The sequence below is a fragment of the Pleurodeles waltl genome, chromosome 10, assembly GCF_031143425.1.
Source record: "Pleurodeles waltl isolate 20211129_DDA chromosome 10, aPleWal1.hap1.20221129, whole genome shotgun sequence".
NCBI classification, from domain to species: Eukaryota; Metazoa; Chordata; class Amphibia; order Caudata; family Salamandridae; genus Pleurodeles; species Pleurodeles waltl.
The window spans coordinates 896519463-896540089 of record NC_090449.1 but is presented as its reverse complement, the minus strand read 5'-3'; the positions used below and the strand labels follow the sequence as shown (position 1 = coordinate 896540089).

Here is a 20627-nt window from a genome sequence, read left to right as displayed (position 1 = left end):
TTGGAGGAGTCAGGAAGATCCTCCTGTCATGAGCACCATGACAAAAAATATTCTGTGAACTTGACTGTATGGACTTACTGTGAGCGCCCGTTACCTATGTCCTTCTTCCTAGCGGCTTTCTTCTAAATTAGAGTTAGGAGGAACTCTCTGTATTGCAGGGGAATAACCAATCTCCTGGCAGCTCCAGGTTTTGGGTCCCTTGCCTCTGTATACAAGAGGTTGTCCTCCCAGTAAACTCTGTGAGAGTCACTGACATCCCCATTTTGCTGTTTGACAGCTTGCTGTCTTAGACCCTCTAGTGTGGGACAGGTCTGCTGTGCCACACTCAGCTCCTACCTGGCAGGCCCCCCTCCACCCAAAAGCTCAGCAGTGTCTGCTTCCAGCTCCTCTGGTGAAGGTTCTGCACAGGGTGGAAATTCTTCTTCCTCAGAAGTTGAATCCACTGTAGAGGGAGGGATAGTAGGTAGGGATTTACCTTTACTAACCCTAGCTTTAGGGAGCACTTGGTCCATTGTTCCAGGATCCAAGTCACCCTGTCCTTTTTGCTTTTTGGCCTGAGCCCTTGTCAAAGCAAAAATATGCCCAGGAATGCCCAGCATTGCTGCATGAGCCTCCAACTCCACTTCTGCCCAAGCTAATGTCTCTAGCTGATCATCTAGCAGAATGGCATTGGGGTGACAATTCCATGATCTTAGACATGTTACATGGCCATGTTCGGAGTTACCATTGTGACGCTATACATAGGTAGTGACCTATGTATAGTGCACGCGTGTAATGGTGTCCCCGCACTCACAAAGTTCGGGGAATTTGCCCTGAACGATGTGGGGGCACCTTGGCTAGTGCCAGGATGCCCACACACTAAGTAACTTAGCACCCAACCTTTACCAGGTAAAGGTTAGACATATAAGTGACTTATAAGTTACTTAAGTGCAGTGGTAAATGGCTGTGAAATAACGTGGACGTTATTTCACTCAGGCTGCAATGGCAGGCCTGTGTAAGAATTGTCAGAGCTTCCTATGGGTGGTAAAAGAAATGCTGCAGCCCATAGGGATCTCCTGGAACCCCAATACCCTGGGTATCTCAGTACCATATACTAGGGAATTATAAGGGTGTTCCATTATGCCAATGTGAATTGGTGAAATTGGTCACTAGCCTGTTAGTGACAATTTGGAAAGCAAAGAGAGAGCATACCCACTGAGGTTCTGGTTAGCAGAGCCTCAGTGAGACAGTTAGTCATCACACAGGGAACACCTACAGGGCACACTTATGAGCACTGGGGCCCTGGCTGGCAGGGTCCCAGTGACACATACAACTAAAACCACATATATACAGTGAAATATGGGGGTAACATGCCAGGCAAGATGGTACTTTCCTACAAGGGGTCATAAGGCCAGCTCAAAAAGACAGAGCATACACTCAAAATAGCAATGTTTTTAGACGGACAGAGGTAAACAAAAAAACTATACTGGCTTCAGGAGATACTAATGACCAAGACAAAGTGAACAAGGTAAAAGTCTGTGAAAGTCAGAGAAGCCAGTTTAAGAATATTCATTAGTCAAACATCAGGTAAGGGAAAATGTTTTTGGGTAATTTTGTTTAGTTATGATCATGGTTGTTTTTTTTTGTCTACTTCCTTTGACTGACCTGGTGACCCTGGATCTCTATGTTGCCTGGTACAGGCTTCATTGCTTCCATCCAATTTACAAAATGAGCAAGCATTGGTAAAGTCAGCAGGTCTGGTGCTACATGCCAAATGTTTGGTGTTGCTAATGTTCAGGAATGGTTTTGTAATACTGTAGAAGTGGACTACTTTTTGGGTGTGTGCACATTGTGCAAGATTGGAATGTTGTCACTCACAGAGAGGCAAATCAATGGCTATAGTTGGCTGACCTTCTGGTGGGAACCCTAAAAATGTGAAAAATGAACAGATGATGAGAGATTACTGAAACCTCCTATATGACCATCTTTTGCATCATGTTTTCCCAGATTTTTGCCTTATCTGTGTTTTCTGGCTGTAGAACTCTGTGCACTTTACCCCGTGTAAATGAGTGGTTTAGTGCCTGTGCTCCCTCATTCAACATGATTAAATTGGTATGCTCGTAATTGGCACATTTAACTTACCCGTAAGACTGTAGTATTTGGTACAAAGTGTACCAATATCTTGTAAGTTAAATGTCACTACTGGGCTACTGTAACTATTGTGCCATCTACTACAGTGATAGTACAAATAAGAGTTTTAAAACTGCAAATTTGACCTGTCAACATAACCATGTTTGTCAGGTCAAAACCTTCCTTTTAAATACTTACATGTCCCCTTTAGTAAGCCTTATAAGGCAGATGTTGTGGTATTAAAAGTATTACATGTAAAAGTTAAATATTAAACAAGGATAAAAAGGTCCCAAAAGCTATTTTCACTGTGGCAAGGCTGACTACTCCAAAGGAAAACAGTGGTTAACCTTATTACATTACATTTAAAAATGATGCTTTCAGTTAGGAAGCAGCCAGAAATCTAATTCAAGGACTCATTTTAATAGTTATGAAAAATGCAATTTAATGGTAAAATTGTTTTTGATTAATTATTAAGGTAAAGGTACTTTTAGAAAGTTACATTTTACCCTGCCTAATATCTCTGGGAGTAAGTCTGCATGAGCTCCGTCTGTCACCTAGCAGTTGAATACCCTTTTGATGATGTGGGGAAACTGTCCTCAGAGCAGAGGCAAAGGCCTTGGGTGTGGGAGATGTTGGTTCCTCAACAGAATAGCGAGTAGGCTGTGGCCAGGAATTTGATAAACTCTAAAAATACCCACTCTGTCACAGGCAACGAATAGCTGGAACCTGGGCAGGGTGCTTCTTGGCTCCCCCAGCAAGGCAGGCTCCAATCACATGGGGAGGGGAGCTGTCCTCAGAACTGGTTTAGAGTGCTAACAGAGGAGGTTTTGTTCACCAATGTGGTGGGCACACAGGCTCTGCACAAGGGGAGAAGGGTTTCACCATCTTGGATTTATGCAGAGAGGGGCACTGTGGGATTGTCTGCAGGAGGGCAGACAGGAAATGTTGCTTACCCATGTGAACGTTTGCCCTATTCATTAGGGGCGGGGCCAGGAATCACCCTACCAACAGACTGTTGCCAGGCACTGCTGGACGAAGATGTTGCCAGGCACTACTATACCTGTGGAAATATCAGAAAGGGTCTAAACCTGCTGTCTGTTACCTGAGAAGGGCAATGAAGGGCTGGACATGCTGTCTTGTGTACCCAGGACAAATATGTGGTCTTTTAGGGTTATAAAGCTGACCTCTAATCTGATTCAGCAGGACCTCGATTGGAATGTATCTGGCCTTGCGGGGCCCTCTTCGGCAACAGCCTACAGCCTTACCCTGCTGGAGGAATCCAAGTCCAAAGAAAAGAAACTAAGTCTGAACAACTGCTCAGAACTTTCCAGCCAAAAGTCAACACTTCACTGGGACCTCGTCCAACAGCAATCTGACATTGTGGAGCCCCTTTTGTCCATATCCTGCTGTCTTGCCCCACTAAAGATTTCTGACTTACATTTGAGAGACTAAGGGCCTCATTACAGCTCCGACCGCCAAAGCTGTGGGGAGGAGGCAGCCATCATACAGGCTACCTCCCCCCGGTCATATTACAATGTTCCCACCGGGCTAGGCTTAGGTTTATGTAGTGACTCCAGCAGGTCATCCTGGCAAGGATTGTGAATTTTTGTTTGAGGTGGGTAGTCACCCTCATCAATTTATACTCCAACTTTGTACAAAAGCTACATTATATATGCACATAAATTTGATAAACTTGAAAGGTTTTGGCTAATGCCAGGCCTTAAAAGATGAGGCACAAGCTTGTCAGTAGAACCATCGCTGCTGAAGTTCAATACAAGGGCTGTTCCAGCAATTTGTGCTGCCATGGGTCCATCTACACCTTCATAGAACCATGGAACAGCTCTTTGCATGCTGATGCTGGTAACTAGAGTGGGTGGTGTGTATCACTGTGGAAATGTATTGCCCGTGTCAGTGGGTGGGACCATCTATAAAGGACTGGAAAACATGAATACCATGAAATTGCAATACTTATAACCTATGCAAACACATCAACCTCGCTGCTAGCCTGTCTGTTAGCAATGACTTTGCCTCCCAGTTTCTCCCCTTCAGAATCAAAAAAGTGCACTCATATAACTAAACTGTGGTCCGGCAACACACCAGAGCTATGTATAAGAAGCCATAATGTGAAAAGATAAAATATAGTGGAGAGAACAATTAAGACACATTTGGAAGGCATGCGCTTACTCTTCCGTTAGGTTGCAGGAGCATAAGAAAGACAATAGAAATGTTGGGACAAGACAGGAGTCATTGCTAGCATTGTACTAATGCGGCAAGTATAAAGTAGTCACTTCAGCCTTTATAGTCTCCTACCCGCCACTCTAAGTCTCCAGGTGTAGCATGCCATATTGTCCCACCTCTACTGAGGTGGCCATTATTGTGGACTCCACACACCTATTCAGGCTGTTCCATCAACCAAAGGTCCAAGAGAAGTTGTGGACTCAAACTTCCTTATAGTATCAATTCAGGTTGGTCAAAACTTGTCAAGAACTTCCAAGAGGTTCTTGCTCAGGCTTCAGATGCATTGCTTTATCAAGGCATCTAGTACATCACAATTGTAGGAGGCCGGCTCTCTATATAGCATACTAAAAAGATGTGACATGTGCAGAGAGTCCTTGCAACCCCACTTTGGCATCCAGAGACAAAAAAGCAGACCACCTAATGCTCTGTTTTTGTTGTAGAATGGGTGAGCAGTTAGGATAATCCAGGAGATGTGCTAAGCATTTGTTGTACAGTATCATACTCGGAAGAATAACTTGAGGCCAATTTTAAAAAATGATATAGGTTTTTAAAAATATTTCAAGACCAAGGACACCAATATAAGGTAAGTACTTTTTTAGTTATGATTTTTCAAAGTTTAGAAAATGTTGCATTTCTGCGCTCAATTAAGCTCAATAGGAATCAATGGGAACAACTTTAAAAATGCATAGAAAATCAGGCAATGCTCTCACAAAAATCACCTTCTAGTTTTAGGTCGAGGTCATCAAAGTGTCCAAAGGGCCAGCCAGAGAACATCCGGCAGTTCCCGTTTCAAACAGAAGCAGCAGCTGGCTAATGGTCTTAGAGATGGCGCCCAAAGGAGATGGCAGCCACTGCAAAGATGGACTTAAAGATAAGTCTAGTGGGTCCCCTTGGAGGCTGGAGATCACAAGGGGTTAAGGACCCCTACAGCACAGCTGGTTTGTTGATGCAAAGGCCAGGGAAGACAGATGCAGCGCAGATAGGTCAGCAATGAGTCGTGAATCTTGGAGTCCTTGGAGTCAGGAGTAGGTCACTTGGAGGGTGGACTGCAGGTCAGCAGGGACACTTTGGGGTTGGTTCTTGGGTGTCCTGAAGTTCCTCAACTGGTGCTTGCGTCTGGGCTTTTGGGAGTTTAGAGGGGACTTTGCTTCTGGGTGTTCAATGGTGGGGGTCTGGTAACACGGATGGTGGTATGCCAAAGCCCTGGATAGTTACAGTGCCACCAAACTTGGCATAATGGCAGATCTTGCCCTCAAGGGCTGTTGCACGGAATTTGGCTTGGCTGCTGGCTCTGAGTCATTGGGCAGAAGATGGCCACTCAACCGGAATTTGTGGTTTCCTTGCCTGCTGGGTGCATGGAGTGAAACCTTCACTCAGTGCGAGGTTCTTGGTGATTTTTAGAAGGCTAGAGGTGCTCTGGGGTTTTGTAGAGTCCCTCTGCTTTCCAGGCGAAACCTCAGTGGCAATAGTCGAGTCCTTGGAGCAGCAAGCAGGGTTTGGTGTCTTTTTTTGTGCAGCAGGGCTTCAGTTCTTGTGCGTTGGATCCTCATTGTACTGGTCTTCTTTCTGTCCATCAAATATGAGGTCTTGCTCCAAGGATGCACTCTTAATAATGTATTTAGGGTGTGCTAGGGGGAGTACCTGGTAGTGGCCAATGGGCCACCTACTATAAGGTTGCTACACCCACTAAGTGACTACTTCCTGTGAGAGGGGGTCACATCCCTAACCCTTATTTGATATTTTCCTGATATCCAAAATGGAGGAAAATGAAATGGAGTCGTCACCTCACCTGCCACACCTGAGGGGTGGTGCAGGCTGAGGATGGCTACTCCTCATATTCTTGCTATGGTCCCAGCTGATTTTCCAAGCTAAAGTGGGGGTAAAACCATTGGGTGGCCACCTACTACTAGCAGCAGAGGCAGATATCAGATTTCAAATGCAGCATCGCCTTTAAAGCTGCCCGCTGCCGCAAAATGCCTGAGTGCCTGCTTGGGAGAGGAGGTGCAACACCTCCTCCCATGAAAGGCTTTGTGTTCTGGTTCCTGAGAGCAAAAACCTTTCATCCCAGGAGTCCGAAATCATGTCTGGTTGTGGCAGACTAGTTAGGGCCAGTCAGCAACCATGCCAGGGCTGTTAGGTTTTGCAGGAGGCACCTCTAAGGTGCCCTCAGGGTACATTTTATAATACATCCAACACTGACATCAGTGTGGGTTTATTATTCTGAGTTGTTTGATACCAAAAAACCCAGGGTTCAGAGATGCCATCATGTAGCTGGGGAACTTGTAATGACCAGTGTCCTGCACATGATTTTTGCTATGGCTTCCCTGTACACTTACTATGTCTAAGAATTAGCAAAGACACAGTAGGGACATATTTGCTCATGCACACATATGCCCTCACATGCTTTATAGTGCACCCTGCCTTTAGAGCTGCAAGGCCTGCCAGAGGGGTGAGTTACCTATATTGCATGCATTGTTATTGGGCATGGCACTCTTGGTGAGTGCCACGTCAAGTCTGCAACTTTGGTTACACATTGTTATACACTTGCAATTGCAGTCTGTATGAGACTGGTTTGGGGCCTCTCAGAGTGGCACAATTGGTGGTGCAGCTCTGTGGGGGGGCCCTCTTCAGGACCCATGTACTAGGTACTAGGGGTACCATTCACAAGGGACTTACAAAGGTGGCTCAAGTGTCAAGCATAGTCCAATGTTGGGAAACAAAATCTGGCCTTGGGAATCTGTTTAGCAGGTGCCCAGGGCACTCACAGTTTGAAATCAAATAATTCTCCACGCATAAAATGGGGGTCTGCCAGGTCAAAAGAGGCAATTTCTTACAACAACCATAGCTTAAAAGTGAAATCTGAGGGAGGTTGGCAAAGACTTACATCACCTTGGTGGCCACCTCCACATAAATCAGTTCAGGCAGACCTCATTTTATCTTCCATTTGTGGTTCTCCATTTACTTCTCCAATTACACTGAAATTAATATTGTCTAACTCTGAGAAATGGAAAGGATTTCTGCGCACACACAGGGTGGGTCATATTCCATCTTATAAATCTTTTTAGTTTGTGTAGCCCTATTTCAAGCAGAAAATATGAGCACTTTTTAAAAACTGAAAATGGTCGGACATTTAAATTGGAGAAACGAAAAAATAAGAAGTAGTATGTTTGATTTAAACTCAGCCACTGGTAATTATGTTGGGGCTCATTCCAGTTCACCATATTATTGTTCACTATGCCACTCTAAATACAGAGTCACCATATGTAGATCACCATAGGTTCTGATTCTTGGTCATGAATGGTATCAAGCATGTCAACGGGTTCAGAATACCCTGTATTAGTAACCATTTTTTTTGTGTGGACAAAGTTGCAAGGATCAGCCACCTCTGGGAAAATTGCATAGGCTTACTTACTCCATTTTAATTTGTTGCTGATTTGTGAGGCACAGCATATCACTAAGGCCTCAAGACAAAGTCATGCATGTGCACCATGTATCTATCAGTGTGAAAAATACAGTTTTAGAAGGTTTCACCCAAAAACAATAAATCTGAGGACTCCAAATGAAGAAAACTTGAAGGATAAGGGTTATTACCTGGCTTGATGGATGAGTGAAAGAGAGTTCAGTGGGGTTGAATTTTCATCTTGAGAGAGACTATGAGGAGCAATTGTATGGACATATGTCTGGACAAGGACATAGGGTATAGAGTTTGGCAGATGGGGTTACTCCGTAACAAACGTGAAGGATTCTGCTGTATTACGATTCCATTATATCCTATGGACATTGTAACACAGTGGACAGGATATCCCTCAGGTTTGTGGCAGAGTACTCATCCGCCAAACTCTAAATCTGGCCATGTATTTGAACTGATAGCATTCCTTAATATGGAGCTATGGATGTCTTCCATTTTACATGTGTTAATGGTATTATATTTTTGAGTGACTTCTAATGAGACTTCAAAACCCTTATGGTTTCATTTTCAAGGAACACCGTGGTATTTTAAGGGAGCCTTTCTTCGCTTACACAGTACAGTCAAGAATGCTAGCATGTTTGCACTGGTATTTAGTGGAGATATATCTTTATTAGGAAGTTAAAAGGTTAGTGATGAGGGAGGTGGTCCTGTAGACAGCCCATGCGTGCTCATTCTGGAGAAACCTTAGACATATACTATATATATTTATATTATGAGTCAACAATCTGTGCCTTTACAATGGGTTTCCAGGGACGGGCCTGCCTTCTCTTTAACTTTGTTTGTATATTGTTTGCTTAAGATGGACCTTGTATTTCAAAGAGTCCTGAAATGGTGTGTTTATGTGAGTGTGTCACACAATACATTGAAAAAGGCATATAACACAAATTCACCCCAACTGAATTAGCATTACCAGAAGATTTCTGACAGGGTCACGAAGTTGTTGCAGAGCCTTTCCAACTTTGGCTGCAATTTTCTCCTAGAAGAAAACAGACAAACTGTTAATGATTTGAGCCTGGATTGTCCTCAAATCCAAAAAGATTAAAAGTGCATTAGACTCACAAATGAAACACATAGGGATGCATCACAAAGCATTTCTGGCCTGGTCTATTACATGACCGTGAAAATATTTCTGGAAGTTCTTGGTGCAAACACCTTTTATCCCTGTCTTATAAAACACATTTCTATTGCTGGTACTGTGTGAGAAGAATATTTGTACATATCTGTTGTGCTGCATGTTCTAATGAAGATGATATGTTATTTTGTTGTTTGTGCTGCTGTGTTTTGTTCCTCTAGCATGACATTGTATTTTTGATGTGTTTTACTGTGTTGTATTCACCTTTGACTGTTGTATTGTTCTGATCCCTTTATGTGTCAGTTGTGTTGCCAATTTGGATTTGGGTTATGCCACTGTGCTATGTTTTGTTGTTTAGCTTAGCTACATCAGCACATTCTGCTACATTTCCAGCGAAAGGCGGAACACTCTTTTAAATTTCCAGTGTCAAACACCCATTTACCACTGTGTAAGTGGGAAAATACTTCTGCGGTTTAACTTTTTAACAGATCAGTTAGCTATAAACTGTGGCAGAGAACTATCTTCATTTAGCACTGCTAGGGCTCACCTTATAACCATGGCAAAAAATATGATGGACAAAATGTTGGCTTTTACTAACATGAAAAACAGGGAGACGTATCAGCCTGGCGTCTTTCATAGAGACCCTCCACTCTAAAAATCTAAATGATCCTAAGCACTGACCACAACAACATGACATACTGATCCTGCTGAACTATTTGAAAGTGTTCAGAAGATTTAAGAAAGTCTAATGACAATCAACACATTGCTATTTTCCCTGGAAACCATCTTGGTAGACAGGTGAAAAACCTCCAGGAACATCAAGCACATGTTCAGTTTCCTTGTAGTCACTTTACCCAGTACTAGGCTCAAAAGAAAAAAATCAGACAATGGTCCTGGTTTAGATTTCATAGGATGGGTTACTCCATCACAGGGGTGACGGATATCCCATCTGCCAAAAGATAAAACTCAGGGACATAAATGGGATTTATATTTCAGTTGAAGGGATATCCGTCAACGCTGTGACAGAATAACCCAACCACCAAAATCTAAAATTAGGTCAATATTTGCACAAAGTGCTTGATTGTTGTGCCATTTTCATCAGGATGTGTGAGTAAACATTTACTTTGCTTGGTATATCATACCCACTCCATTACATCAGGTTATGCCCGGAGGTGAAGCTAGAGTAATGTTGTAGCTGATCCAACCTTGGGGTTAAACTTTTTGGGGTAGGGAGATAGGCTTTTCATCTGCACATAGCTGGTACTGCCTCATTAGTGTTATCAAAGAGCTACACTGGAGTGATGATAAAATCTTCAAGAGTATCCCACCCCCCTTCAAATATGCCCACTAAGTCTTGAACTAAGGTCCTTGTTGGAGACATCACAGAGACAAACATTTAAGTATTGTTCTGAGACTCTCAGGGGAGACATAACCAGAGACAGACAACAAGAACTGTACTGATGTGAGACATCCCCAGAGATAGCCACTAAGTATTGTCATGAGGTGCTCAGGGGAGATGTTACTGAAGACAGACAATTTGGATTAGGGACATATCTCTGAATCAGGGATAAGATGTGAACGGTAATTCTGGAATCAGACAACAGCACAAGCTAAAAATTAAGAACTTACCACTGTTGGATTTCCGCCTAACAGAAGGTGATCAACCACACATCCAGTGTCTTTCTGGAAATAATAAAACAATGCAAAATATTCTTATAACCATAAACATTGAAAATAAGCCAGTATTGGAAAATTGCATATGTTATATGCTGTATGTTGTGAACAACTAAAACAATAAATACAAAGCTGTCATTACTGAGTAGATTTTAAAAGATCAAAGACTGTAAAACTTTCATTGATGTACTATTTCAATATTACAATACACTGAAATTATGTTCCTTTATTGGCAGTAGAAGATTACCCTCAAACACATCCAAAAATATAGCAGTTAATAAAATATTAATTCAGCAACACTGTACCATGGTTTCTTTGACTTCAGCTAAAAGTTGTGTCCATTCTTCCAGGCTGCATTCTTTGGTCTGGGGGAAATGTTCAGAAACTGGTTACAAATAGCATATACAGTTCATGTCTGAGTGAGACGAGAAGGCTGCAGTTAGGATATTTTACTCATAAAGGGCCACAATACTGACTGCCTGCTTGCATCTCTACCCTAAAGGTAGAGGCGTTCCAGTATCTCCAAGAGGGGCATCATTCCCTGACTCCAGCAGTGGCACACTCAATGGATAATATCAGTAGTAAAACACATATGTGACAGGAAAAGCATCAAAGAATGATCCATACATGACACATATAAAATCACATATTTACATTCAATATAAAATGACATTCAATTTGCTGAGAAAAAACATTTTCAAAATTATCAATTTAGTATCTATACATTGAGTTCAATATTTAATTATTATCATAACTGTAATACTTTGGCTCTTGTTTGCCAAGCCGCATGTAGAAAATTTGAGATGGAATAAAGCCGCACACAGACTTGATCACACATACATGTTCTTATAGCATCTTGGTAGTTCCTAAATCCCAGCACCAGGCAAAGTGGCTTAACCCATCTAGATCTTGGTCTTGTATAGTCCATGCAAAAAAACCTTAAAACATGTCCCTCTGTTTTCTGAAATTGGTGAAAAACAAGACACAGGGTACACTGAAATTCAGAGGGCATCAACATACACATAAAGGATACTATGAGAAGGATGCCAAATCTAAACTTTATGTACCAAGTTCTGGATGAGGAAGAATTTATATAATCCAAAAATGCTTTGAATATATAGTCACATTTCTGAGATAGAAAACAATTAGTCTATCTGCCTAGGGGTAGGGAGGTCTGTTGTTTCTCAGAGACCAAGTACCAGAACCTCTCTTTCACAATGTTGTAGGCTCTGGATGTAATAGATGAAGTCGAAGACTCACTCAACCCAAGATTTTCTAAACTATTTTTATGTGCATCAGCCAAAGTATCTTGAGCTCTTGTGGTTTTGAAATGACGTCATACAGCCGCTGCCTATATGGTTCTATCTCTTCACTCACAAGATTTGAAACCAATATAAAATGTGCCTTAACTTAGCATCTCTATCTATTGTTTTTAAGTCCCAGTCTAATCACAATGGCAATAGCGGGGAGTTAGCGGGGAGTTATGGGGAAGTTTCAACCAGTATCTCACAAAATAATTTTTGGGTTTTCCCGAGGGACTCTGCAGCACTATGCCACCATAAATATGAACGATACATGGCAGAATTAACTGCCTTTGCTCTATAATCTTGAGAGACGAAAATACAGTGAAAGTTGCTGTGTGCTTTGCAAACATGACTATTGCATATCCTCTATGTTTCAGTATCAATGTGCTTTCCTAAATTTGCGCAGGCCATGTTTGAGATTCGGAAAGTGTGATGTCAACAAAATCGAACACCATCACTTTCTCCAAAAAGATCGCTCTCAGCCTCGTTTTAGTTCTGAAATTTCTATGGGGATTAAATGTAGTCTTCGGTGTGTTAATCTGCAAGACATCATTGCTACTAAAAGTGGCAAACCTCTGTACCAAAATTTGAAGCCCTTTCTGGGATCTACATATTAATAAAGAATCATCATCAGAGAGTAAACTAATGAAGAGGATATGGGTAAAAGCTAAAATCAGCCCTTCTAACATCTATCCTTTTGGACAGTTTGTTGTTTCTTCTGGAACACGGACCCACCTATACTCACTAACGCCTGCACTGCACCTACACAGAAGACTACAAACAACCAAGCACAACTCCACTTCATCCTGCTGAAAGCCTGCTCCTTATGTAAACACACCATGTAAATTTGGGACACCATCACCACCAACGACCCGAACATCGCCTTCATCACTGAAACATGGCAATCATTCTCCTCAGACCCAGACATTGCCACTGCTACCCCTGATGGCTATAACATAGTACACCGAGATCGCACCAACAAACATGGCAGGAGCATCGCCATCATCTTCAAGGAAACCATCCAATGCACCATCACCGACGATGATCTAACTGCAGACTGATACTAACACCAGGGGGTGAGGCAGCCTCGCATACAGGCGACAGGACCACGCCCAGCCTTCTGCAACTCCATTGCCAACCTCACTGCCTACCTCACCATTGACTCCCTTCAGTGCTTCCTATTGGACGATCTCAATTTTCAGCTTAACGATCCCAGCGACACCAACTCCACTTCCCTCATGAAGAACCTCAGCAACATCGACCTCACCCAACTGGTCACCAAACCCAGGCACAAAGCCGGATACACACTGGATGCCATCTTCACTTCTAGCAACAGATAATTTTCACCCATGTGACTGAACTCACCAGGACCGACCACGTTATCATCTGCTTCACCATCTCCATTTCCCAGAACACCACCTCAAAGCACCTTAGCACCCCCACTGAAGCTGTGACAAGGTAACTAAGAGCCGATGGGCACAGGCCATAGGCACCACTAAACCCAAGCCCATGGAATACCTCCATCCCAACTAGGCTGTCAAAAACCTCTCCTCTCGACCACCAACTGTTCCAACAGAGTCGCCCCAATGAAACCAACTAAACCCAACAATACAGCCAAGCCAGTGAGATGGTACACTTCAAATCTCCACATGTGACTTCCACCAACTTGAGAAACAATGCACGTGACCAACGTCCCCTCCAACAGAGTCACCTACAAGGCAACCCTCAACAACTACCACCACCATATCAAGACAGCAAAAAGAGCACAATGGATTTTCAACCTCAGAGCCATTGCTATTAGCAAGGAACAAACCCCTATCCTCAACACCTCCATCTCCAAGTCAACCTTCCCGGACGAATGGAAGCATGCAGAAGTCAGTCCCATCCTAAAGAAACCCTCTGATGACCCCAGCAACCTCAAAAACTACAGACTGAGCTCCCTATTTCACTTCTCGGCCAATGTGCTTGAGAAAGCCATCATCCTACAGCTGACCGACTACCTCGAATGAATCCACCTTCTCGACACCTCACAATCAGGATTTAAGGCCAACCACAACACGAAGATTGCACTGATTGACACCACAGACGATATCAGGACCCTCCTTGACCAAGGAGAGCCAGAAGCTCTGATCTTTCTTGACCTCTCTGCAGTGTTCAATACACTCTCCAACAACACTCTCCTCAACAGACTCCACAACATAGGCATTCAATGGAATTCCCTTAAGTGGGTCACCTCTTTTCTCTCAGGCCTCATGCAGAGCATCCACCTTCTTTCCTTCACTTCTACACCCAAAATAAATCACCTGTGGTGTACCCCGGGATCCTCTCTCAGCCCAACCCTCTTCAACAACTACATGACCTCCTTCACAGACATAGTCAGATCCTAAGGATTCAATATAGTCTCCTTCTATGACAACACTCCAATAATCTCACTCATCCAAGACCCCCCAGAGCGCCAAATCCAACTTCCGCAATGCCATGACCAACGTAGGAACATGGATCAAAAACAGTTCACTCAAACTAAACACCAACAAAACAGAATTCCTGATCTCTGTAAAGAACACCTCCATATGGGACCACAACTGGCGGGCAGCAGAATTCCAACCAATGCGATCTTCATCAGACCCCGCCTGAAGCCTCTACATCATCCTCGACTGCCAACTATCCATGAATCGACAAGTAAACTAAGTCGCCTCCTTCTTCTTCTACATCTTCCATATGATCCGCTGAGTCTTCATATGGATCCCTACATATACCAAAAAGGCAGTCATGCATGCCCTGGTCATCAGCCACCTCAAGTATGGCAATGCTCTCTACACTCAAGTGTCCTCCCAGCTGCTTAAAACTCCAGACTCTTCGGAGCACTGCAGGCAGGCTCATCCTCAACCTCCCCAAGCACTCACGCATCACCCCACACCTCAGGAACCTCCACTGGCTCCCCATCCAGAAGAGATGCCAATTTAAAATCCTTACACTTGCATACAAAGATCTCCACAACCTATTCATCCCACATCAACCACTTCTACGTCCTAGCAAGACAACTAAGCTCCACCTTGCCAAACCTCTCACAAACCCCCTGCATCCATTGCAGCTGCAGCAGAGGCAGCTCCTTCTCCTACACAGCAGCCAAGTCCTGCAATAGCCTGCTCCCACTCCTCTGAAAAGCTCCCTCCCTGGCAGACTTCAAAAGGAGACTCAAGACGTGGATTTTTGACAGAGGCATGGCACCCTCAGCACCCTAATACCCTTAGGGGTGATATCGCTGTGCTTTACAAATGTCATGATTGATTCATTGATTGATTGATTTTGCCGGACCAGAGCATAATTGTCTGTGTAAATCCTTCTTACAAAATCCAACAAGTCTGAAGAAACTTCTGTCTCTGCAGGTACCCTCCATAGTTTGACTCTGGGGCCATGACCATGTTAAAAGCTGCCTGTAAATCGAAGAAGCAACATATAAGGTGCTCAGGCCAATGTCCACAGTCCTTCATTTAGTCCAAAATGAAGCAAAAGATCTATTCAACCATACTTGTCTTTGGTCTAAATCTGGCCTAGTATGGATTCAAAATCTCGTTTTCAATAATCCAGGTTATGAGCCTATTGAGAACAGGCTTGAAGAATATCTACTGCATATTATCAAACGAACTGATTGATTGCTAGTTGCCAGGTATATTACAACATCCTTGTATAAAAATTGGTAGTACTATTTTTGCACTCTTCCATGAGTGTGGTACCAGACCGCCTGTTCCTATGGTATTTGAGAGGGCATTTAAATAAGGTAACAACTGATAACATTTCAGAACATATCAAAGTAATAGCAATGGTAAAAGTGTTCTTTTGCTGGCCATAAAGAAATTCTATTTGAGCATTATGAATGTCCGCTTCTAAATAATCACTATAAAGAGCTTTAAGATGCACAACCCATTCTTTTCACGGGATAGGAACTTCTTATCTCATAGCATTCTTATGCCCCCCACTGCATTTATTGTGAACCAAAAGGTTTCAACATATTTTTGTATGTATGTGAACATTGCTCCTTTAAAAAAAAATTGTAAGCCTTTCCTGTTACTTCCTATTTACCTTTGCCCCATCACCTGCTTAATAGCAGTAACCAATAGGCTCTTAGTTGTCCAACAGTCACAATCAAACTACTACTGTCCCTGTTCTGATATCTTTCAAAAACGTTATTTCAGGTTATTGTGCCTACACAAGCATGGTAGAGGGACGCAATGTAAATTACAAGTTCATAGATTGATATAATGACCATTGGGGTGCCATCTATATCAACCCACTTTACATACCTTCTATTGTTAGTGATAACTTATTCATTGCCTCCAGAGTTCCCAGTGTATGATAAATCATCAATCAAAGATACAGTTAAATGGAGGACCCAGGTTTATGGCCACTTTCATGTGACCATCATGTCAACCATTTCTTGCCTTAGGCATACATCAAGAAGTAAAAAATAATATTGCAACTATATGTGCCTCTCTGAGGGGAAATGGCCGTTGTAAGCCCATAGACCATATAATATTGTGAGCTCAACAAGTAGCAGTGCTGACCTGTTAAGTTCTGTCTTCAGAGGTGCAGTTAATTCCAGGATGCCCCAATAGGAATCCTCATCCTTTGCTAAATCTGTTACCAGCACACATGGTTCAAATGACATATTGAAGTCTCCCCAAATAATTATAAGACAATACTTGCTTAAAAAGGTTAAAAATCTATCAAGCAAACGTAAAGGTATTGGATACTTATTCATGCTTCTGCAGTATATTAGTGGTGTAACACAAAATGATAGAGCCCGCTGCAGAATGTGATGAGGGGCCCCTTAGCCTTATATATCTTAGAAATATTCAGGCTTAACCGGCTTTTGTTACACCCTGGGCATGATGGATCTTGCCTCCCCCCGCAACCGCAGAGGCTGTAGGGACTAATGCTACACCACTGCAATAGATATTAATTAGGAAAAAAAGTTTAATATTATTTAAAGAAAATGTAAGTTTGATCCCAGTATATTTATTAATTTGCCAGTTTGAATTTCACAGATTCATCAGCAACATAGAATTCAATACAGATAAAAGACAGGTGGAAAATACTAGATTAAAATGAATTAAAAAAACATCCAATGCTAACATTCCCAATCTCTATCACAGTGCAAGGTCATCCTTGCTTTTCAAAAAGAAATCATCACTTCTCTTTGTGCTGCAGAATGTAGCACACATAGAAAGAAGAAACAACAACAAGAAATAAAATATATCTTCTCATTACGCCTGCCCTGGGGAGGTGGAAGATTTTGACATATTCCCAGGTTTATGTCCTTGTAAAATCAGGGAATGCGTCAAAACCCATGGAAGTTGTGTGGGAAAACACAATGCAATGCTCATTTAACGCCGCCCTGGTGCAGATTAAGGCAAGCAGTGACTTGTGCTTCCTTGCCTTACTCCAGTATCTATGAGGCCAGTCAAAGCCAAGCAAAGTGGTTTTGCATGGCTTCATAGATATGGATTACAGTCTGTGCTGCTGGAGCGTCCAAAAAGGTGACTCCATGGTTGAGCAGGGGGTTGTAAATATGTGCCTCCAAGGGCTTTATTCTTACCAACCATGCAGTATAGGAAAAGCTGAAGTCATGGATCACAATCATTGGGATTGTATTTGCTCTACAACCCTCTAGGACTCCCAGTACTGCTTAAGCCAAAATGACAACGATAAGCATTTAATACATTTTAACTGCCGATAGCTATACGCAGGTCAAAAAAAGAAAGAATGGGTTTAACATTTTCTTGACCTAAATTACAAGCAGAGCATGTACCTTTGCTAAACTTTAGGTTCAACCAATATCTTGTGAGAGAGGACAGAGGAAGTGTACCCTGCCTTAACTGGATGTGCTATTTCCTAGATAGAGGTGATAAAAACAAATCTAGGAATTCCTCAAAATAAAAATCAACCTTCATATTTATAAAAGTGTCCGTTAAACTCCCCCAAGATGGAGTGTTCACTCTTCTGTTCAGGGCATCTTCTAAAAAATTTGTTTTACAATTAGGCGTGTACTAGGGGTAATGGAGGTTAGAATCTCCCATGGCTCTCTCAAGGCTAGATTATTTATCCAATTTTGTATGTACTTTAGCCAGGGGATATTTAACACCTGGGTTCTACTGATCACATTGCGAAGTCTAGCTCTGTGGTGAGCTAGTATTTTGATAGACCACACTTAAATCCAGTACAAGTCGGGTTTCAATCTGGTGTGGTCATTTATCTCCTGAACACCTAGGTCTAAATGCAAGTGGAAGAGAGGACAGCTCTGTGGGAGCCTTAATAAGGAATGCATAAAGGAACTCTCTGGTGGTAAAAGAGCTTCAACTCCACAATGGCCCCACATTTCAGATCAATTAATCACAGCACTAACAGCCTGAGCTCTACAAACCTTTAGTATGGGGGGGTCTGGGTAATTTTTACAATCCCTAAAGAACTTGACAATGGCGGTTGCCCTACGCTTTAAACAACACCTGTTTTCTCAATTTGCTCACCCCACCTGTCCTTAACAGACAGTCCTATACCTGGTTAACCAAAGTTGTTGAATCTTCCTAAATTAGTACCCATTCGTATTATCTACTTGCGTGCATCCTTAACATTAAAAGTCATTAGTTTCATTTTTAAGGCATTTAATTCAGAGCCATTAGTCCCACAAAACTGCCTAAATCTCTCAATCAAAGTAAGGAGGCCTTTCTGTGTTTTTGAAATCAAAATTCTATCATCAACAAAAATAATGCTTGGATTTTCAGTCCATCCATCATTGTAGAGTCATTTTGAGAGGTGGATATTGTTGATGCCAAAACACAACCCTGTTGGACCCCTTGATTGATTTCTATTTTCTTTGTAAGTTCTCTATTAGGGTCACTATAGGCCCATGCGTAGTTGCCAGTGTATAACCGCCTAGTTACCATGTCTAGCAGAATCTCCATATCACTATGAACCTGCCAAAGCTTGGCCATTTGGACTGTATCAAATATCGCTTGCAAATCAACAAAGGTGATGTATAGGCTACCCTTCCCCATATTCACGGTTTTACACCTAATCAGTTGAATTAAGAAGGCCTGGTCTATCATGCTAGTTTTTGATCTAAAGCCTTGGAGGTGGCTTATCATTGAGTACACAGACATTCAGGATATAGGCTTATCCAGACCTGCTTGCAGAGTATGTTTTGCACGTTGTCTATTAAGCTGATGGGTTGATAGTTTCCTAGATCTTTGTGAGACCATGTTTTGTGGGCCATGAGGGCTGCTGCATTGTCACCTAGGGAAAAATTAAGTATTTGTTTAGTGTTAGATGGGGATTGATCAGAGGATTGCCCACAGAAGATGGAGCAAGAAAATTCTTAATATTCCTTGGAGTAAAGCGCTCTGAAGTGAGCCAACGGCTTACCAGCTAGCACAAATGCCTCTTGCTTATTATGCCCCTCTTGCCTCCATGGGTGTCCAGATGCAAGAACTGCTTAGAATTTTTATCCTTGGCTTCTTGCACCAATTTGTCCATGAAGTATATCCCAAATTATCTTAGCCACCCACAGAGCTTTTCTTTGTGTAATCCAACTGTCTTTATTAATTATCTTCTTCCCAGTATCTCTGAAGAGCAGTAAACGTTTCCAGATATCACAATGTAGGGAGTTTCTCAGACACATGCCCAAACCACCAGAAACCTGGCTGCACTTGAATATTCATCTGCAACTTGGAAGTTTCCATAGTCCAACCTATAAGCACTATCAGTAGCTCATAGTTCATAGAATAAACAGAAAACAAAGCTACCTGTAAAATGTCCTCAATCTTTATGTGACAGTTTTTATTGTAAGCCGACAATGTTCCATCTTATCATAGTGATGTAAAATGTCCTCAATCTTAATGTGACCGTTTTGATTTTAAGCTGACAACGTTCCAGTTTATCATAATGATGTTTCTAGGTTTTACACATTGAGAGACCACTATGGATTTTAATCTGCTCACTTTATTATCCAGCATAATATCAACAGTATCAACGTTGCCCACACTAGACTGAACAAAAGGAGTACCGTTAATGATTGAGGGGTTATGAATATATTTAATCTCAAAATATAAACTTGGACATACCACATCATCAGCATGGGGTGCAATAATCTGATGCTAAGGGTGTAGAAGAGGTACCCATTAATTTAGACACCATTTTCGAGTCACAGGATTGATTTCCTTGAAATAAATCATCAATAGTACGTACTTCCCAACTGCGGTACAACTAAGACATTAGAGATGGACATTATTAGATGTGGTAATCCCCTTCCTTATAAATCAGTGTGCTCCACCTGGGACCTGTTCTATGGTGTCAGCAGTTGGACAGGAGGGTTTCAAAGCATTCTTCGGTGAGGGAGTTTGTCACTTTTGGTGGCCATTTTAAATTGGAGGATTGGTCCTCAGGCCATGCGTGACTAATCCCTTAGCTAATCTAGGGTAGGCAAGGTTCATCTTGATATAATCCCAACCTCCACTAGGGTGTGGATAGTGTTTCACACCAATTATGTCCGATTAAATGATAGAAAACCTCATTCTTCAACTAAACTTGCTTAAGGGCTTTAATAATATAGACCTCACTCTCAGAGGCATTGCTAGCTCTAGGTGTGTGAATCCAAATGAGGGGAGATAAATAACAATTAAAACTGTTAACATTCCTCAAGCTCCTTTCATTATCAGTGCATAAAAAATGGGTCTTAGCGATCATGGGCCATTTCAATGGGTTTATA

General features: G+C 42.3%; 1 protein-coding gene across 1 annotated transcript in view; it reads right to left on the bottom strand.

Annotated features, from left to right (window-relative positions):
- LOC138260831 (ranaspumin-like) overlaps window positions 1-20627 on the bottom strand; it is a 48607-nt gene that overhangs the window by 18120 nt on the left and 9860 nt on the right. Inside the window, exons 4-6 of the mRNA XM_069209256.1 lie at window positions 10868-10927; window positions 10518-10571; window positions 8727-8792 (exon numbers count right to left, since the gene is read on the bottom strand). Coding sequence (XP_069065357.1) covers window positions 8727-8792; window positions 10518-10571; window positions 10868-10927 — 180 coding nt within the window. The remainder of the gene's footprint in view (window positions 1-8726; window positions 8793-10517; window positions 10572-10867; window positions 10928-20627) is intronic.